The sequence below is a fragment of the Aulonocara stuartgranti genome (genome assembly GCF_965226115.1).
Source record: "Aulonocara stuartgranti genome assembly, chromosome: 14".
In the NCBI taxonomy this organism is placed as follows: domain Eukaryota; kingdom Metazoa; phylum Chordata; class Actinopteri; order Cichliformes; family Cichlidae; genus Aulonocara; species Aulonocara stuartgranti.
Genome location: NC_138950.1, coordinates 37,366,988 through 37,387,910, shown reverse-complemented (window position 1 = coordinate 37,387,910; position 20,923 = coordinate 37,366,988). Strand labels below are relative to the sequence as shown.

General features: G+C 44.3%; 1 protein-coding gene and 1 long non-coding RNA gene across 2 annotated transcripts in view; one reads left to right on the top strand and one right to left on the bottom strand.

Moving 5' to 3' along the window:
• The window catches only part of LOC309686926 (uncharacterized protein), a gene marked incomplete at its 3' end in the record, with an annotated part of 67,450 nt that extends 55,878 nt beyond the window's left edge, over positions 1 to 11,572 (top strand). The window contains exon 2 of the mRNA XM_082501599.1: positions 10,944 to 11,572. Within this exon, the coding sequence (XP_082357725.1) occupies positions 11,093 to 11,572 (480 nt within the window). The 5' untranslated portion in view covers positions 10,944 to 11,092. The remainder of the gene's footprint in view (positions 1 to 10,943) is intronic.
• On the bottom strand, positions 1,013 to 19,964 carry LOC309687298. The gene is made up of 3 exons (XR_014270709.1): positions 19,631 to 19,964; positions 8,431 to 8,661; positions 1,013 to 1,223 (listed from the first exon to the last, which is right to left on the bottom strand). It is a non-coding gene; the product is annotated as an uncharacterized lncRNA (long non-coding RNA).
• Between the last annotated feature and the right edge of the window lie 959 nt (positions 19,965 to 20,923).

Genomic DNA, 20,923 nt, shown 5'->3' with positions numbered 1-20,923 from the left:
CTTCTCGCAGCCCCATTCAAACTTTCTGCAAGACACTTCTGCTGATTAAGGACAACGCCCTAAGCGGCACACAAAGCGGGTGCCGTCCGCTCTTGTGCACCTCACAAATTATTCAAACTGCGCCACGGACTCGATACCGCGGTTTCTCTTCCCCTAAAAAATATAGAACCAAATTAAACCCCCAATTGACTTCACAGTTTACAACGACTCGTGACACGGCCTTCTGCCGCGATTTCTGCACACCACAAACACACACTTTTAGACACGAATTCTTTTTGTTACTTTAATTGACTCCCGTACTTCAGACGAGACGCCGACTCTAACGGCGCTTTCACACAAACTGCACAGTCTACACACACTGCAGTCAGTGGGCTGAGCCAAGCAGTTGTTCTCTCACTAACAAAGCAACTTGCCCCCACTCTCATGCAGGTTATCAACCGTGACTAGGATCCAACACCTAGGTTTAGTTATTTAGGGCACCCCCGGTGCCCAGGTCACCACCACGTCCGACCAAGGGTGGAGTTGCCAAACTCGGAGCGCACACGGCCCTTAGCCGGCGACAAAGCCTTTCAGCCCCGCTTTCTAACTAATAGTAACACAAGTTTCCTGCTTTAACGCACGAGGACGAGCACAGCACCGCCACTTTTTTCCTAATAACTAAGACGGATGAAACACCGATTCTATTAACTCATTCACTGCCATTGACGTCTATAGCCGTCAATGGCAGTGAATGAGTCAATGGGTTTAACTCAGTCACTGCCAATGGCTGGCAGTGAATGAGTTAATCCGTAACAAACGTCTCCTGCTTTAACGCACCGAGATGTCCTCACGGGGCGCTAAACATCAACCTGAGTTCTTATCAAAAGTCTCTTGCTTTAGTCGCTCACAGTACGCTAAACATCAACCTGAGTTCTTAGCAAAAGTCTCTTGCTTTAACGTACTGAGACGGACGCTAGCCGCCTTTTTTTCTACTGAGTGAATTTACACTCAGTAGAAAACACTAATTTAGGCTTTAAACAATATGCACGGTTCGAAAATAAACAGGTCGTGCTTACCTTTTAATCATGTGAGCTAGCTCTCTGTTCGCCTTGTTTCACGATCTCAGCTCTGCCAATTCATCTCTGCGCCTCGAGCGAATCCCGGGTTTCACGGCACCAAAACTGTTGAGAAATCAGTTTTACCCCGGTTCTTTTCATTCCTCGAGCGAGTAAACTTAACAGCAACTGGGGAGACAGAACATAGGAACCTGAAACATGGTACAAAAACGTCACAGTAGACATAACATGGAACACAGGGAAGCCATATGACAAAGCCAAAGAACTAAACCTATGATAACCATAACTGAGACCTCGGGAAACAAGAAACAGTACAACAAAGGACACAAAACATAATCCATAATATAAAAACACGAGATCTCTTCAAAATAAAACAGGAAACATGAGAGGCAGACATGACAACATAAGACAACAGACATGAAACACACGAAGGGCAAGAGAGACTTCACAGGGGTTGAAAACACAAGGGGGAACTAATAAGCAAATGAACATAGGAGACCTAATGAGCTTAAACATACTATAAACATCAAAATGAACTAAAACTCAAAACACTGGGTCATAAGACCCAGGATCGTGACAATCGGCACATGCACATATGACAAAATAACCAGCTTCTCTCATTCCATTTCAAACAGGACAATGGTAACAACAGCAGGCTACAGACAATTTTAAGTTTTAGATTTTAAATAGGCTGTATACATTTCAATGGGAGCAAAAGGACGGTCACATGTCGTTGATTTTACTACATGAGGACGGATTGTAGGTAGGGTAGCAAACATCGTCGGAAAACACGTTTTCAACACTGCAGGGTACCTGAGTGCAATGCATTTCAGCTAAAAAGAAACATGGTCTGACTCCTACCTAACTATATAAGAGTGACTGAAGGTTAAATGCAGCTAATATGTCCTGTTTTAAGCCAGGCACTTACACCTCCGCTCCGCTGCGTCTCAGCCACCATCGATTTGGCAGCAAGAGGCTAGAGCCAGAGTACGGGAGACGTGAGCTGGAACAAACCATTTTGAGAGGGGGGGTTATCTATACTTTTGTTGTTAAAATGTTACGTCTCAAACAAGTACAGTACTGTATGCTTTTTATAGTTTTAGTAGTGTGTCACACAAACAGCAAATATTGTCAAAAAAAAGTAAGAAATCTTTGATTCATTTTTGGGGGTGCTGAAGCTGAAGCACCCCCAAAAATGGGCTAAAATCGCCCTGTATATATTCCTCTATCCGGTTGTTCAGTGATGACACGACGAATCCTACTTCCGGGTCTAAAGTAGTCTGCATTTAATATGGCTTTTGTGTTGTTAACATGTTTAATGTTAGGTATTTTCTTCTATTTGATCTCAAAAAGCTCCTAAAACAGTCAGTGATCACCGTTGACCTCCCTCGGCTTTTATTACCGCTAATCATTTATTTAAGCTCAGTTTTTAAAACCTTAGGATGTAACTACAGCCCAGCCCATGCAGCAGTATATGAATGACTAACCTCGTATTTTGGATGGATTATCTCAGTTGTTCTCCTGGCTGAAGTTTGGTCCTTTTACAGCATCCTGCCATGCGATTACATTTGTTCCTGACCACCGAGAACACTCACGGTAACTTTTATCGAGTGGAAAAAAAGTTAGCTTGTTTATATTATGCTAACATAGCTGTGTCTCTAGCGGTCACGTAGCACATCATTATATACCAGCTAGCCAAACTTCAGTAACCCTACAAACATCACTGCTGTTTAGTTTTCTGTCTTCATTTATGTTGGAAGTGATAACAGAGCTGTACGTTTTAATTTGTTTCCAAAACCCCGCAGTCAGGACATGCTATATTGTATTTAAATAGAAGCTAGCGAGCTAACTCCCTGCTAACTTCTAACTCCGTTAAATGTCATAAATTCCGTTTTCATGGATGCCTGGATGTTAAACTCAATTGTTACACCTGGTAGAGCAGAACGCTGATCATTTTATTAAAGATGAAAGACTTTAGACAGTTTTTTAACTCTCAGTAATACCATAGTGATTGTTTGATATGTGGACCTGCAGCGGAGTTTAGACCCAGACACGGCTAGTGACGTCAGACTGAACAACCGGATAACTGAAATGCAGCTGTAATGCAGTTCAGTTCAGGAATACAATGGAGTATACTTAAATGAAAATCGAAACATATTTTTTATACATGGAGTAGATACTTTACTTTTCCAGGTTTGAAAAGAGAAGCCAAGGTGGAAATACCTGAAATCTTTTTTTTTTTTTTTTTTGTCTTTTTGTAAAGGACAGGAGAGAGCAACCCCTGTGGCTGGAAAAAGACTTCCGATTTTCTATGGGAAAACAGCACTGGGCTCCCTAGTAATTTGAGCTTGGTAAACATGAGTTATGGCTACATGCATGTTTTATATTATCTATGGTCCAAGTTTCAGTCAGCTGATAATACCAAGAACTCGGACTCTTGGTCAGGCTCATCCAGGCTTGTGGGGATTGGTTTGACACTTATTATTTTTTGCTGCTCGAACAGGTAAATGTCTCTCTTTTCTTAATTCCTCCTACAAAAGGATAATTTGCTAGCTGTGGAAAAGGTCCACGTACAAGATACCTAAATGTCTTAAATTGCTGAAGTAAATCAGAGATATGCAGACTAAGCAAAGCCTTGGAACTAGACTGATAAAGTAATCTCCTGCTCCATTGCAGCAACTATGCTCTGTGTGTCAGGCAGTGTGGGTATTTACATGCACATAAATAATCAGATCCACCAATCAACCCATCCATCTGCCCACTGCTGTAGGGTATAATCCTGGACAAGTCACCAGTGTGTCTCAGGGCTAACAGAAGAAGACAACCATTTACATCAGAATCAGCTTTATTGAAGTATGTGTGCACACAAAAAAAATTGGGCTCTGATTATTTCTTTGCTCTCAGTGTACTTAAAATGGTCGCCGGACCAGGCGTGGATGAAGGGACGGCTGCGGAACCTGACGGCAGCGGGACGGCTGCGGAACCTGACAGCAGCGGGACGGCAGCAGGTGATGATGCTGCAGGCGATGATGTAAAAATCGCGGGGGACGATTCAGCAGGTGACGGCTGAACCAATTTCCCCGGACCATCAGCAGGTGTGAGGATGTGCTGGCTGGGTCCTCCAGGACCCTCAGCTAACAAGGCGTGGTGCTGGGTGGGCTCCTCGGACCCTCCAGCAGACGAGGCATGAGGCCGGACGGGCTCCTCGGGCCCTCCAGCAGACGTGGCTTGAGGCCGGACGGGCTCCTCGGGCCCTCCAGCAGACGTGGCTTGAGGCCGGACGGGCTCCACGGGCCCTCCAGCAGACGTGGCTTGAGGCCGGACGGGCTCCACGGGCCCTCCAGCAGACGTGGCTTGAGGCTGGACGGGCTCCTCGGGCCCTCCAGCAGACGTGGCTTGAGGCTGGACGGGCTCCTCGGGCCCTCCAGCAGACGTGGCTTGAGGCTGGACGGGCTCCTCGGGCCCTCCAGCTGAGATTGACAGCTGAATGGGTCCCTCTGGTCCTCCCACAGAGGACGGAGACAGAGGGGCGGACTCACTGGAGCTCTCAGCAGGGGATGACGGCTGAGACTGCTCAGCAAAGTCCTCCAATGAAGCTGCTGGTGCTGGCATCTCGACCTCTAGGGGTCCAGAGCTGGCCGGTGACTGGCACCCAGCCTCTGGGGAGGCCCTAGAGGGAGCTACTGTCTCTGAGATGGCCAGCTTAAATGAACCAGCAAAAGTTTGTGTGGAGTGGCTGGGTAAATGAGTGGGCAGACAGCTGAACCGGTGGCAACAGAGCTATAGGCAGCGAAGCGGCTACGGACTGAACTACCAGTAGCGGAGACGGTAGTAGTGGAGGTGTAATAAATTGTGGAGTGTCTGACTGAACTGAGGGCAGCTGGGCTGCTGACTGAGGTGAAAGTGAGGATGGGACAATATGGCCAGAAAAACCAGTTTCAGAAAGGTTCATTGCTTTCCCTGAAGTAACTGACGGAGACAAGAAAGCTTCCCTGACACTTAAATTCCCTATGTTCGTAGTGCTAGGCTCAGCTACTCCGGGCATGGGAACAACAGCGTGAACATAGTCATTAGCAAAAAATGTCTGCTCAACAAAGGTAGTCTTAGGAGCAATGGCCATGGGCGAGACAGAGAAATCCTTATTATTTTTAGAGGAGACACAAAAAATAGCTCCAGAAGAAATAGACCTAGTATCTGGGTCAGAAGGAACAGAAAGAGTGTCTGTTTCACCCACCACAGCCGACTGTTTTGACATCCTGAAGTCCGGCTGTGGGGTGCCGCGCTGGTGACGCGAACGTCGCTTCCTCCCTGCCGACTGCTCCGGCGGGCCGGGCAAAACCTCCGGCGGGCCGGGCAAAACCTCCGGCGGGCCGGGCAAAACCTTCGCCGGCGGGCTGGGTTGGGAAGCGGTAGCGGCTGGAGGGTGGAGGTGAAGTTCGTGGAGAATGAAGTTTTGTACCAGAGGGTGCAGAGAGTCCAATAGCCAGGGATAATCGGAAATAATAATAATAATAATAAATTTTATTTATGAGCGCCTTTCAAGTCACCCAAGGACACTTTACAATCGAATAAAACACTTAGTAAAACAATGGGAGAATAAGAACAATAAAATACAAGCACAAGATAAAATGAACAAATAGTGGATTCACAGTGAATATGCAGATTTGAACAGATGAGTTTTGAGTTGGGACTTAAACTGGGGGAGAGAATCAATATTTCTTATTTCAGGGGGCAGAGAGTTCCACAGCCTGGGAGCAGAGCAGCTGAAAGCTCTGCTTCCCATGGTGGTGAGGCGGAAGGAAGGTACAGTAAGCTGGATAGAAGAAGAAGAACGAAGAGAACGGGCAGAACAAGTGGTGGTTAACAGGTCAGAAAGGTAAGAAGGAGCGAGGTTATGAATGGCCTTGAAGGTGAGCAGAAGAAGTTTGAAAATTATCCGGAATTTCACAGGGAGCCAGTGAAGTTCCTGAAGAACAGGGGTGATGTGCTGGTAGGAGGGGGTTCTGGTGATAATGCGAGCAGCAGAGTTCTGAACCAGTTGAAGCTTGTGGAGGGATTTTTGGGGGAGACCATGCAGAAGAGAATTGCAGTAGTCAATACGGGAGGTAACAAGACTATGTACAAGAATGGACGTAGACTGGGTGGAAAGAGAAGGAAGCAATCTGTTAATGTTACGTAGATGGAAGTAGGCAGAACGGGTGAGATTATTGATGTGAGATTTATAGGAAAGTGAACTGTCTAGGATGACACCAAGGCTCTTAACCTGAGGAGAAGGGAAAACTGTGGAGTTATCGATGGTGAGTGAGAAATGGTTTGCCTTCAAAAGGTTGGATTTGGTGCCAATAAGGAGGATCTCAGTTTTATCCTCATTGAGCTTTAGAAAATTAGAGGTAAACCAGGATTTTAACTCGGATAGACATTCTGTAAGGGAAGAAGGTGGGAGGGAGGAATCAGGTTTGCAAGAGAGATATAACTGGGTGTCATCAGCAAAACAGTGAAACTGAAGATCAAATTTGCGGAAGATGGTACCTAGAGGGAGGATGTATATTATAAAGAGAAGAGGGCCTAAAACTGAGCCTTGGGGTACACCAGAGGTGACGGGAAATAGATGAGAGCGGAATGATCTTAGTTGAATAAACTGGGAGCGGTCGAGGAGATATGATTGAAACCAGACGAGGGGTGTGTCAGAGATGCCGAGAGAGGAAAGTCTGCTTAGAAGGACAGAGTGAGAAATGGTGTCAAAGGCTGAGCTCAGATCTAAAAGGACGAGAATGGTGAGAAGACCAGAGTCAGCTCCGATTAGAAGATCGTTAGTGACTTTAAGTAGAGCAGTTTCGGTACTGTGACATGAGCGAAAACCAGATTGAAATCTCTCGTAGATGTTATTATTAACCAGGTGTAAATGAAGTTGAGCTGCAACCACTTTTTCGAGTATCTTAGAAATGAAGGGTAGATTGGAAATCGGACGAAGGTTGTTAAAGTTGTTAGGATCTAAGGAAGGTTTTTTCAGTATAGGAGTGACTAGAGCAGTCTTCAATAAGGAGGGAACGCTACCGGTGGTGAGAGAAGAGTGAATGATAGCAGAAATGAGTGGGAGTAAAGAAGAGAGGCAGGATTTCACAAGCCCGTGGGCATGGGGTCAAGATGACATGTGGCAGGCTTTGATTTACATATTAACTCGGAAATATCAGATAAATCAGGAAGATGAAAAGTGGAAAACGGCTCAAAAAGGAGAAGAGGTTCTGGAGAGGGCGTAGACACAACATTTTATCTGAGTTGCTGGTGGATGTTATTGATTTTCGTAGTCCAGAACAGCATCAAGGAGTTGCATGTTTCAGAGGAATAGAAGTGCGGTGGTAAAGCGTTGGGGGGTTGAATTAGCTTGTTGAAAACTGAAAACAGAGTCCTTGCATTACCCTCATAAGAACTGATAATACCAGAGTAGAAGCTTTGTTTGGCCTTGTTAATGGAGTCTTTATACTGAAGTACGTGGTATTTATAGATTTCTGAATCAACAGTTAAACCAGATTTCTTATATTTACGCTCTAGCTGCCGAGCTTTGGCCTTCAGAGCTCGGAGGTCAGAGGTAAACCAGGGAGCAGAGCAAGCGAAGGAAACAGAGTGGGTTTTTACAGGAGCCAGAGAATCAAGGACAGTGCGTAGACAATTATTATAATATAACAACAAATCATCAGGAGTAGAATAGAAGTCCGGAATCTGAATATTGTCCAAACTGGTAGTGAGAATGTCCATGTCAATGTTCTTGATGTTGCGGAACGAGATGAGACGGGTTGGCTTGGTAGAAGAGCAGCAGAGAGTGAGGTTAAATGAAAGGAGGAAGTGGTCAGTTATGGGGATTTCAGTAGCAGAAAGATTCGAGGGAGTAAGACCAGAACAGCAGACCAAGTCCAGGGTGTGTCCTTTAGAGTGAGTGGGAAAGTCAATAAATTGTTTAAATTCAGAGCCTTCGAGACAGGAGGAAAAGTCTCTGGTGAGCAGAAGGTCATATTGTCCAAGTGAATGTTGAAATCTCCCACCAAGATCACATTTGGGGAGAGAGATGAAAGATGGGTTAGTAGATTAGCAAAGTCACTGAGGAAGACAGGGTTAGGTTTGGAGGGGCGGTATACAGTAGCTATGATAGTGGGAATGGGTCCAGTCAGCTCACATGCAAGGACCTCTAGAGAACTAAAGGTATCAACGTTAACTGGCAGGACTTTCAAGTGCTGGCGAAAAAGGATCGCGAGACCACCCCCACGACCTGAGCAGCGGGGTTTAGAAAAGTAAACAAACCCCAGAGGAGCAGATTCGTTTAGCTGAGAAAAGTCATCAGGTTGTTGCCAGGTTTCAGTTAAGCAGAAAAAGTCAAACTTACGGTCAGATAGGAGGTCTTAGCTGTTGTAGCCTGGCTTCCAGAAGGTAGAGAAATGCTTCTCCCTCATGCTCTAGCCACAGGTTGATCAATTTTGAAGCAGAGTTCGTTATGCGGTCCCGAAGCTCCGTGGGTGGGGTGAATGCCGCTGGATCCATATCTGGCTGGTCCGTACTGTCACGGCGAGTGAGAGGAGCCGTGTGGAGGAAATGAAGGAGGATCCAAACGCAGGCACTAGTGGAGAAGTGAGGGTGGTTTATTGAGCACAAAATAAGGACAAACAGCAAATGGAGCTCGAACTAAACTATACTGGGAAACAACTAAACTATAGCGCAGAAACCAGAACATGAACATGAAGCAGGGCGAGCAGAGGCAGACGATGATAGACAGCAGGGTGAACACACGAGCGAGACATGGTGGTTACACAGACGGACCAGCAACTACAATGACGGAGGACACGACTTAAATACACACAGAGAAACACGGGAATTACACACAGGTGGTGGACACAGCTGGGAACAATCAGTAAGACGAGACAGAGGTAAAACTGAACACACTCACATGAGACGCAGACCTTCACAATAAAACATCACACGCAGGCTCGACATCGAGAGACAGACAGGAAATGACATATGAAACTAAACCCACATCTTAAACCCAGATAAACAGAAACATGGAACTCTAATAATAGACATCATAATCATCACCATAACACGACAAGAGAACAAGAACACAATCCCTGATGCAAACTTAAATCAAAACACAATAAACTCAAAATACTGGGTCCCATGGACCCAGAACCGTGACACTTTCGGTTTGCGGGTTACGGCTCCATTTGTCCCATGCAAGTATGGCAGTTCCTATGGGTCATAAATGTGTGGGATGCGACATCTCTATGCCTCTGTAGCATGGAAATGGTAGATGTATGGTGTGTTTGGGCTACCAACATGCTATGCTGGCCAGGGAAGCTCCACAGTCTTGCATAGACTGTTTTATATTGCCAAATTTTTTGAGATGATGGGCAGGGCATCCAGGGCTCTGGATATTGCCTTCCCTGAGAACCCTGTGGCAGTGGCCTCCAGGTTTAACGACATCACACAGCCACGGTGCTCTCAGCTGCAGGTGCTACTGCTGCCTGATTTTAAGGACCTGGTGTGCAGGCAGTTTGAAGCCCCAGCTGCTTTGCACAGGTGGTCCATTGCCTGCAGGAAGTCTTCTAGCATGCATGAAAGAGCAGGCCATCACCACAAATAGTGCCTTGGCCTCATCTGGGTGGTGCCGCAGCATCTCTGACTGTTTCAGTCACAGCTCCAGTAGGACAACCAGAAATGTATAAAGAGTTGCCGTGTTGCTCAGGAGTTGTCAAGGGGCCTGCTCAGGCGCTCTGCAAGTGCAAGGATGCCCAAGGCTGCTGCGCCTCAGCCTGCTCCTGAAGCTCCAGCATGGGGCCCTGGGGATACCAGGCCTCAGCTGGCAGCTTTGCGCAGACATAGCACCAACACGTAGGGGAAACGGAGAGGACGTGCAGCCAAGGCTTGACTGTCCTCCAACCATCTCCCTCCATCTTGACCTTTCCAGGGGCAGACCGGCCAGCCCCCTTCCCTGTCTGCCTTTTTGGTTGGTCCTTGATCCAGGGCTACCACCTGCAGTTCTTCTGCAGACCCCCCATCACAACCATCCCGACCTTCACCTTAGTGAGCAATCCCCATCAGGCCCAGATAATAACATGGCGCCCCTCGAGGCAGAAGTGTTTGCTTGCTCTGCTCTCAGATGCTGACTTGTTGTTCGTTGTTGTTTACTTTTTGTTCTGTTTACACTGGATGAGTGCTGTGCACTGTTAACATACCCGAGACAGGCACTACTTGATATCGGTAACTCATACAATCCTCTGGACTTTACCCTCCCACCGGACTACACCCTTCCACCAGAGTTTCAAGTCATTGTTCACCCTGGTAGCCACTGCCACCACCACTGCCAGGAAGGCCCTGAAACACTGAGCCCTAGTGAGTCAGCCGACCCCACAAGAGCGCTTCAGAGCTCCCCAAGAAAAGCCCAGCCACCTGCCTGAATGACTATAGACCAGTTGCACCCACTCCAAACATTGCAAAGTGCTTTGAGAGAGTGGTGCTTGCCTACATCCAGAGGAACATCACAGACGCTCTGGATCCCCTGCAGTATGCCTACCGGCCCAATAGGTCCACGTCAGACACCATCGCTGCTGCCCTTCACTATTCCCTCTCCCATGTGGAAAACAAAGACTCTACTTTTTGTTGATTACAGCTCCGCCTTCAATACTGTCATCCCACACAAACTCACTCACAAGCTGGCAACACTCGGCCTGGACCCCACCCTCTGTGACTGGCTATAGGACTTTTTGACTGGCAGGCCCCAGTCCGTCAGGATCGGCAACAGGACTTCAGCCAGCATTATTACAAACACTGGCGTCCCACAAGGTTGCGTCCTCAGTCTCATCCTCTACACCCTGTACACCCACGACTGTGTCACCTCCAACAAAGATAACATTATTTTGAAGTTCGCAGACGACACTGCAGTGATCGGTCGCATCACTGGAGGGGACGAAGTGGGTTACAGGAGAGACGTGGCCAATCTGGTGTCATGGTGTGAGGACAACAACCTCACCCTCAACACTGACAAGACAAAGGAAATGATAGTGGACATGAGGAAGAAGAGGAGGCCTCACCAGCTGCTGTTTATCCGGGGCCTTGAAGTGGAGAGGGTGAGCAGCTTTAGGTACCTGGGTGTCCACATCAGTGAGGACCTCACCTGGACACTGAACACCACACAGCTGGTCAAAAAGGCTCAGCAGCGGTTGCATTTCCTGAGGAGGCTGAGGAAATTTGGTGTGTCGGCCAAGATCCTCAGCAGGTTCTACAGCTGCATTGTGGAGAACACACTGACCAGTTGCATCACTGCATGGTACGGCAGCACTACTGCTATGGACCGCAAATGCCCGCAGAGAGTGATAATAACTGCAGAGAAGATCAGGACTCCTGCCCTCTCTGCAGAGCATCTACCATCACAGTGGGGATCCAGAGGAGAGCTGCCTCCACCCTCAAAGACCCCACACACCCCCAACACAGACTGTTCACACTTCTGCCCTCGGGGCAGAGGTTCAGAAGTGTGAAATCCAGAACATCCAGACTCAACAACTCCTTCTTCGCCACTGCTATCAGACTCCTGAACAGCTGACCTATTTTTGAACAGTAATAATAATTTTTTGCACATCAGGTCATTCTGCATATTAAGCTACAGCTCTTTTGCACATATCTCTGTTTCACACTTCAATAGTTTGTCTCCTTTTCTGTCTTCCTTTATTTATTTGTACTATTTGTATTTCATCTGTTCTATTTCTATTGTATATATTAATCGGCATCTGTGGGTGGACAGCAAAGAAAGAATTTCATTGCACAGAGAAATGCCATTTTTTTCTTTGGAAACATGACAATAAACATTTTGAATCTTGAATCTTGAATAATGCAGGAAGAACTCTCAGCCCTCCTGAAGAAAGATGGGATACAGGAGGTGGATGCTGGGGACTGCCAAGCTGGGTTCCCTTCCCGCTCTTTTTTGGTTCTCAAACGGGAAGGGTGTCTTTCCCCGATGTTGGATCTCAGGGGCCTCAACTGCTATCTTTGTCCCCTGATATACAAAATGCTGATGGTCCCCAAGGTGAAGCAGGCCATCAGTTTTGGGGATTGGTTTGCTACCAATGATCTGAAAGTCATTTATTGTTTTCCCCTTCGGCATCTCTCTTGCACTCTGGACCTTCACGTGATGCATGGACGCTGTCCTTGGTTCTATGAGGATACAGGGCCACAGGGTCCTTAAATACTTACTTACATGACTGGCTGGTTTGCACCACATCAGAACAACAGTCCTGCAGCCATGTAGCTTAGCTCCTGTTCAAGTTCAGGCTCAAGGCTTGCGCCTGAATCTCAAGAAGAGCAAGCTACAGCCTTCCCAGGTCCTATGTCTGGACATAGGGCCTCTGTGTCCCGCACTGCGGAGCGACGCTAGACCTTTAGGAGATGCCTAGAGCACTTCAGACTTCGCTAGTGGGTCAGTTGGGGGCTATACTTCTGCCTCATGGGCCATATGGATGAAGGGACTCCTCCAACGTGGAGCTGGGCTAGGTGGTGGGTCTGGTGACTCACCACCAGTTATTCTCCACAGACGCCTCTCAAGTAGGTTGGGGTGCAATACACGAGGGCTGTGGTATCAAGAACTGCAAGCTGTCATCCTGGCACTCGAGTAGTTTCTCGACTGCAGGGATTTGATGTCAGCGTCAGGGAGACAGCCCTGTTGTGTCAGCCTATGTCAACAGACAGGGTTGCCTAGACTTGCCCCTCCTTTGCAGGATAGCTGCCAGGCTGTGGCAGTAGGCTCACCCGCTGTTCCGCTCACTGAGAGCTATTCATGTGCCAAGGCCACTGAACATAGCAGCAGACATTATGTGAGGAGTCTGGCCCCTGAGAAGGAGAAACTCCGCTGCCAGCCTCAGCCATGCGAACAATGCGGTAGCCTTGTGGACTGTCCATTTGGGCTGCTACTCCTGTCGCTGGGGAGTGTTTATCTCCTGGTGTGTGGTCCACAAGCTGGACCCATATGAGGTTAAAGTGGAAACCATATGTGGCACCCTGAGTATTTTGAGCATTAAGAACAAGTCTCAGATGTGTTCCTTATGTGTTCGTGCCCACCCCCCATCATCTTTTTTTGCTATTTGTTGTGACAATAGTTTGCATCATAACACAGAGTGAAAAGCTCATTTGCTCCCACCTGATGTGATGTTAGGGTGATATTTAGTTTCACCAGTAGGTGGCAGTGGCGGCTCAGCCAAACGGGTAACTGGCAAAATAATCACAAAAGTAATGCAGGCCAGTTATTACAATGGAAGCTGCCAGTAACACTGAATTGTTTTGCTGTGTTTCAGGTGAGAGCAATATACAAGAACTACATACATTTATGTAAAGTTGATGCTTATTTAACATGTTTGGAGTGTAATTCTTGTTTATATGGTGTTTAATGTGAGCGAATAAGGGAGTTGTTTCACGTTATCTGTGAGTAATGCGAATAACATTTGTGCGCTAGCTAAGTCATGTTAGCCTCCTGCATTAATCTCTGTAACCGTGTTGTTCCATCAGTAAGGTGAAAGGAAACTGTTATCTGGTTTCAGTTAAAGTTATAGGAAATAGACCAGCCAGTACATGTTATGTTGTCTATTGTTTACTGGTCATTTTCTCTGTGTGTTAAGGGCTGATTAATACATGGCCATTACACGTAATGCTACAAAAGTAACACAGGCCAGTTATTACAATGGAAGCCGCCAGTAACACTGAATTGTTTTGCTGTGTTTCAGCGCAATAAATCTTCATGTGCACCTGAATGAACCCTGTCATCCTTCAGTGTGTAACACATACATGGTGGCAGTGATCAAAGACCATTCGCTTTGGTCATTCAGCACTTAGTGAGGCTTACTCCTTTTAAATATATTGGTTCCTGAGGGGTGTCCAGCAACTTATTCTCAGGCCAGGATCCCCGGTTCCCCTCTGGGACCTGGACCTTATCATTGGCGCCATTCAGTGGTCTCCTTTTGAAGCACTGTAGGTCACTGACCTGAAATGATTGTCCTTGCGGCTGCACCTCATTGTTTTGTAATTTTATTTAATTTAACATAGAAAGAAAGCATGTCTTATTTTCTGTACTTGATATTTAAATAAATTGACTGCATCTGCGTTTAGAAAATTATCCATGAAACTAACCATACCTATGAATGCTATCCAGAATTGCATTCACAGGCTACTTTGCCTTGTTTAGTAAATTTGGCTCCTAATGTCCTTATTTCACTTACATTATATTGTCAAAAGTATTCACGCACTTGTCCAAGTCATTGAATACAAGTGCTCCGATCACTTCCATGCCCACAGTTTTATAAATTCAAGCATCTGGGCATGCAGACTATTTCCACAAACATTGGTGGTTGCTCTCAGGACCTCAGTTAATTCCAGTGTGGTACTATGGCCAGATGCAACCTGTTCAACAATCATGAAATTTCCTTTTTTCTAAAATATTCCATACTCAATGTTAGAAGTGTTATAACAAAGTGTAAGCAATTGGGAACCACAGCAATTCAGTCATGAAGTGGTAGGCCAAGTAAAATCACAGAGCGGGTTCAGCAGATCCTGAGGCACATAACGCACAGAGGTCTCCAGCTTTCTGCAGAGTCAATCACTACAGCTTTCAAAATTCATGTGGCCTACAAATTAGTTTAAGAACAGTGTGTAGAGAATTTCATGGGACAGGATTCCAAAGCTCAAAAGCTAACATCACAAATGCCCATTTGGAAGAATGAACAAAAATTCCCATAACACACACCCAGACATCATGGAAAGCCTTTCCAGAAGAGCCGAAGCTGTTATAACATCATATTATAACTGTTATAATATGATGTCGCACTGGGTGGGGCGACATCATATTAAGCCCTATGGATTTGGAAGGGATTGCATGTGAAGGCAGTTGAGTGAATACTGTTAGCCAGAGGTGGGACCAAGTCATTGTTTTGCAAGTCTCAAGTAAGTCTCAAGTCTTTATCCTCAAGTCTCAAGTCAAGTCTCAAGTAATGTCAGGCAAGTCAGAGTCGAGTCTCAAGTCACTGGTGTAAAAGTCCGAGTAAAGTCACAAGTCTTAAATTTTGAATTTCAAGTCCTTTCGAGTCTTTAAAAAAAAAAAAACAACGAAAGAAGAATGTTGCAGTTATATGCTAAATGTAAATATTAGACCATGTAATTTTTAAATCTGTGTTTTTCTCAACACATGACAAAATAGTGAACTTAGAAAATATACACAAATTGTGAAATTGCACCTCTTTAAAATGCAGCTCAATTAAACCTAGCTCCAAGAATAATTTTCACCGACAGTTCTGAGATAAGCTGCATGTTATTCTTGGATGCGGTTGTAGGACCGGCTTTAAAATCGCATGACAAAAATATCATACATATTAAAAAAAACTGCATCACCAACGTAGCCTGGACAACATTTGCTAGTTAGATGAAGTCAGCTATCTCATTGTAGCATATTTATATGCATATTTATAATTATATGGTTCTTGGAGTGAGTGCATACACTCATGAAGTTTAGTAACTTCAGGTCACTGCAACAAGCCCAGGTACAGTTTACCGCCGGATGGGTACAGGACCTTGAAATGCACCGTGTAGAACGAAAGACCATCGTACGTATCATAAGTTTACCAGTCTCACAAATCGTCTTCATAAATACACATTCGTTAACCGTTTATTAATAGTCAAGTCAAGTCAAGTCAAGTTTATTTATAGAGCACATTTAAAAACAACCAAGGCTGACCAAAGTGCTGTACAGTAAATACAGATAAAAATACAATAGAACACAATTTCGTAATAACACCTCGCTGATAAAAATAAAATAAAAATATATAAAACAAATAAATTAAACCTTTCTAAAAGCCAATGAAAAGAGGTGAGTTTTAAGAGCGGTTTTAAAAGTTTCTAGGCTTTTGGAGAGTCTGACGTGAGGAGGTAAACTGTTCCACAGTCTGGGTGCAGCCACAGCAAACGCCCTCTCTCCCTTTGTCTTTAATTTATACCTGGGAACATCTAAAAGCATCAGGTCGGCTGACCTCAAAGATCTCCTGGGGCGATAAGTACTAAGGAGTTCTGACAGGTAAGAAGGTGCAGTGCCATTTAAAACCTTAAAAGCCAGCAATAAGATTTTAAAATCAATCCTAAAGGCAACTGGGAGCCAGTGGAGAGAGCAGAGAACCGGAGTGATGTGGTCTCTTTTTTTTGAACCGGTCAACAGGCGAGCGGTAGCGTTCTGCACCAGTTGAAGGCGATGTAGACAGGAACGATCTAGGCCAGCATAGAGGGAATTGCAGTAGTCTAGCCGTGAAGTAATAAAAGCATGGACCACTCTTTCTAGATCGTTCCTGCAAAGGTAAGACTTGACTTTGGCTAAAATCCGCAAATGACCTTTGAGCTCAATGGTAATTAATTACTAGTGGAAATAATTTCTGGTACGCATTACAGAAATGTAGCAGTGACAATAATACTGTATGCTGTAATCGCACTGGGCAATTGGTGATACAAAAACCTGTTTTACCCTGTGAATAAAAGTATATGTTTTTGTCAATGTACCATGGTAATAACAGAAGCGAAACGCAATTGTGTCAGGACAATTCACTATTTATGCACAATAAACAAAGGAGCATAGCGCGACAATTTCTGTTCAGCGCCAGACTTGCTTGTAACCTATATCACTAATTATGTTATGAAAATGACGCATTAACTACAACAGAAGACTTGCCTTTGTGGAAATGCTTGGAGCAGACTAACCTGTGAGCTGGAGTGTTCTGGGACGTTATATTTGGTCTTTGAATGGCTGCAATCCAGGCCATCCATCGCCTGTTTGTTACTTCGGAAACATGGCTCGAACAATTTCTCTTCAACGACGTAATCCGATAACAACCGATCTCTTTACCCGTCGGCTTCCCGTGGCTGTCATGCGACTGGCTATTGCAGTTAATAATACAACAGCTTCTTGACATTTTTGTGTTTCTTTTTATCGCTGTGTGACTGATTTCAATTGAAAGCCTGCGCGCGCTAGTACCTCTTGCCACGAGTTCCCAGAATCCTTTGCGGTTTTACCCCTGAATGACGTCACATTTTCAATCTCTATATAATATGCATGTTAAATTTTATATTTGGGGTGAAATATCAAGTCTTTTCAAGTAAACCGGTTCAAGTCCAATTCAAGTCCCAGGTCATTGGTGTAAAAGTCCAAGTCAAGTCACAAGTCTTAGAACATTTTTTCAAGTCAAGTCTAAAGTCATAAAATTAATGACTCGAGTCTGACTCGAGTCCAAGTCATGTGACTCGAGTCCACACCTCTGCTGTTAGCACTATAGTGTATTTGGTATATCCAGATGAATATCTTATAATTAAGCAAGTTTAAGGCTAGAATACAGGAAGGAATAGGACTCTGTGTGTATTCATTTTGTCAGCAGATTTTGGTTTAGTTTATTTTGTTTAAAATGTAATTCAGTTTTAGTCGACGACATAGCACAAGATTATAGTAGACTGAATCTAAAGTTGATTCAGTTGACTAAAACATAAAGTGTAAAAGTTTGTTAAGACAATTGCTCCACACGGTTTACAAAGATCTGAGGCAGAAGAGAAGGAAAGTCACCAACTAATCACAAATCACGAATTATGAAGCACAAGTCCACAGGAGCTGTGAGAACACTGACGTTAGTGTAGTAGTGTAGTGTACAGTAGTACAATCATCCAGCGACAAGAGGATCTGTGTTCCAGCCTCAAATAGTGCTCCCGGTGATGACAGGTGATTGTTGTCAGGTGTGTGTGTGGGCCAAGGGCGGGAGCCCACAGTGAGCTCCGCCCAGGCAGAGAGGGAGAGAACAGAAACAGCAAATGTAGCCTTGTGGGGCCGACCGGGCAGGCACGGAGACCATGACACCTCCAAAGCAGAGATATTTTGTTATGTTTCCATGGGCCCCCCACCCCATAACCACACAAATGCCTTCAAATGTCACTTTACTGCACAAAGACATTGCTTCTGATTGGATCACTTCCAAAAAAAACCCCAAGTTACTACGCTTGAGGTGCTTGTCTTAATTTTTTTTGTTATACTAGAAAACCAAAATATTTGAGGAAAGGTTTGAAACCATGACTATAGATTAGAGAGTTTTAATGAAGCACACAAACCACGGACTCACCACACGTTTTGAAAGTGCCCACTGTTTTTCTGAATAATAACCTTTATTGAAGATGTTTGTGAAGTAGATCAATAAATACTTTATATACAATTAATCAAAAAATAGGTTATCATCAAAGTAGTTTGCAAGGGTACATGTTATCATAGGACAATATTGTATACATTGTATGTTGAATGACAACAAAAGTCTGAATTTAACTTAGTTTGTAACTGAACCAAGGATAAATCAGTCCTGTCTTTCATTCTGCATAATGCATATGAATGTAGGGTCAATACCATCATTTCGTAAAGTCAAATCAAATCGCAATGATCCCTATAGTGCTGGATCTTGACAGAGTATAATAATGTCATTTTAATGTAAATTAATTAGTAAGAAATCAATGTTCAATAATTTCTTTAAATAGCAGGGACCTGCAGAGAGGTTTAAAGGGGCGGGTGCTCAAAGTTAAAAAGGGGCACATTGAACCAGGCTGAATAACAACAACACACATTCATCAAGAATCTAATATGGGAAGGGCAGGGCTGTGTTGATCTGAGACTGTAGACATTAAAAAGTCCACAGGAGAGATGGTAGCTGATTAAACAAGTGTCATGAGATAATAACAAAATGCAAAGATTGGTGACAGCGCTTGGAACCATAAGGCAACGAAAAACTGTGACATAAACTCGGCTCTGCCATGTCTGGACAATGTTATATCATGAGTAATATTTTTTTAAATCCAGCTAAATAAAACACACACATGCACACACAGTGACATTTTAGACCTTCTTCAGAATACTGTATATACTATGGGCATCCTTACATTATTATTCATTACTAGAGCTACAATAATAAAGCAATGAGGAGGGGGAAGTAATAAATATGAAATAATGTATTTATGATGATTCCATTTGTTTCACTATCCACTCTGTGCAGGGCAAAGCTTATTACATTTTTAAACTGTAGAGATTACAATCATTTTACTGCTGTAAAATCCAACTTTTGTCTTATTTAAAATATAAATCTAATATAATCTGCTTCTTAATGTATGTTCTTTAAAATACAGCGTGTGTTTTTTAATATATTATAATTATAATAATTATTATGTGGATATGCATATTAGATCGTTTTTTAGTGAAATATAATCCCTCCAGAAAGGCAGGAAATGCCCAGAAACTTACTTTAAAACTAAATATGTTCCCTAAAACGGTGACAGAGCTACAGACCCATGACAGCCTTACACAGGTAGCCAGCAGCTGTGACCAGCACTACTTGTGCAGTTAATAAAAGGACAGGTAATGTTTGTCACGCTGTTGCACACACAGCACGCTCGTTTGTTTCAGTTCGTCAAATTGCCACAAGACAACTTACCAACGTGTACGTAATAAGCTAATACTCCTGTGTGCTACACACTACAGTGTACGCTGTACACCTACTTACTGGTTTTGTCGCATCAGTCTGTGTCTCTGAGTTAACTTGTGTTTCTCCTACAGCTCCGGACCGCAAAAAATGCGCGTGCTCTTTGTGAGCTCGTTCCCGGCTCGTAACCAGCGCGTTCTGCCGTCGAGGGCGATCATTGGTTAAATGTGATCATGTGACTGATGCAAACCAGATCCTTTTATTTAGCAAAACTATGATTAATAGTTAAATATTATTGTTGAGGGGCACAGACAGGACTCCGCACGCACACACACATAAAAAAATAAATAAATAAATAAAAAAAATTTAAAAGTTGCCTCAACAAAAGGGCACTTTGGGCACTCATCAGGAAAGGGGCGGGTGCTCAAGCCCCTCTAGCCCCCCCCCCCTCTGCACGTCCCTGTTAAATAGTAGCGTTAGCTAAGTGAAATGAAAAAACCAAAACACTACTGAGCTATAGCTTGGAATTAGCTTAGCTTAGCATATTGGAATCAGGGGAAAACAGCTAGTGTGGCACTTAGAAAAATTAAAAAACACAGACTGAATAAAAACAAAAGTGGCATGAGAGCTCTCATGAAAAAGAAGCAAAACTTTTAGGAAAAGGTCCTGTTGCCTTGCACTAATGTTGGACTGGACCCTGTCTCCGTTCAGTTTCTACACAGGCTAACAATAAATCAACTGGTGAACAATGATGCTAGTATTTTACCAGGCTTCATAAAATGCAATTCCAATAAGTCTGGGAGAATGCTAAATCTCTGAGCGTCTGTAATAAAGTAAAGGCAATCCAAATTAAAATTCTACACAGAGCTCACATATCACCTTCTCAACGCCATAAATACAATTCTGACCTTTCTCCGCTGTGCCCTAAATGAAAAATAGAGGTGGGCAACCCCACGCACTGTCTATGCACCTGCTGCAAAACTCAACAATTTTGGTGTGTCAATGCAACCCATTGTGCATGTTACTTGGAGTGGCAAACGACAAAATCAGGGGGAAGTTTGGAAAGCAGCTCTACGCACTGTTAACATTCTGTGCTAGGAAATGTGTCCACGGCCCCATCTAAGACTCAGTGGCACCGGACAGTATTGGAATATGTATATGTGTCACTAGATTTCTTAACATGCAAGTTACATAGTTGGGACAAAAAGTTTAATAAAATATGGGACCCATTTATGGCGTATGCCAGTTTGGATATTTCTGCTATTTTCTCACGGGCCCTGGTACAATGCAAGCAAGTCACTGCTGTTTTACATATGTGTATTGTTAATTGTATCTCATAATCAAAGTGTCTGGAATTTCCATTTATTTATTTGT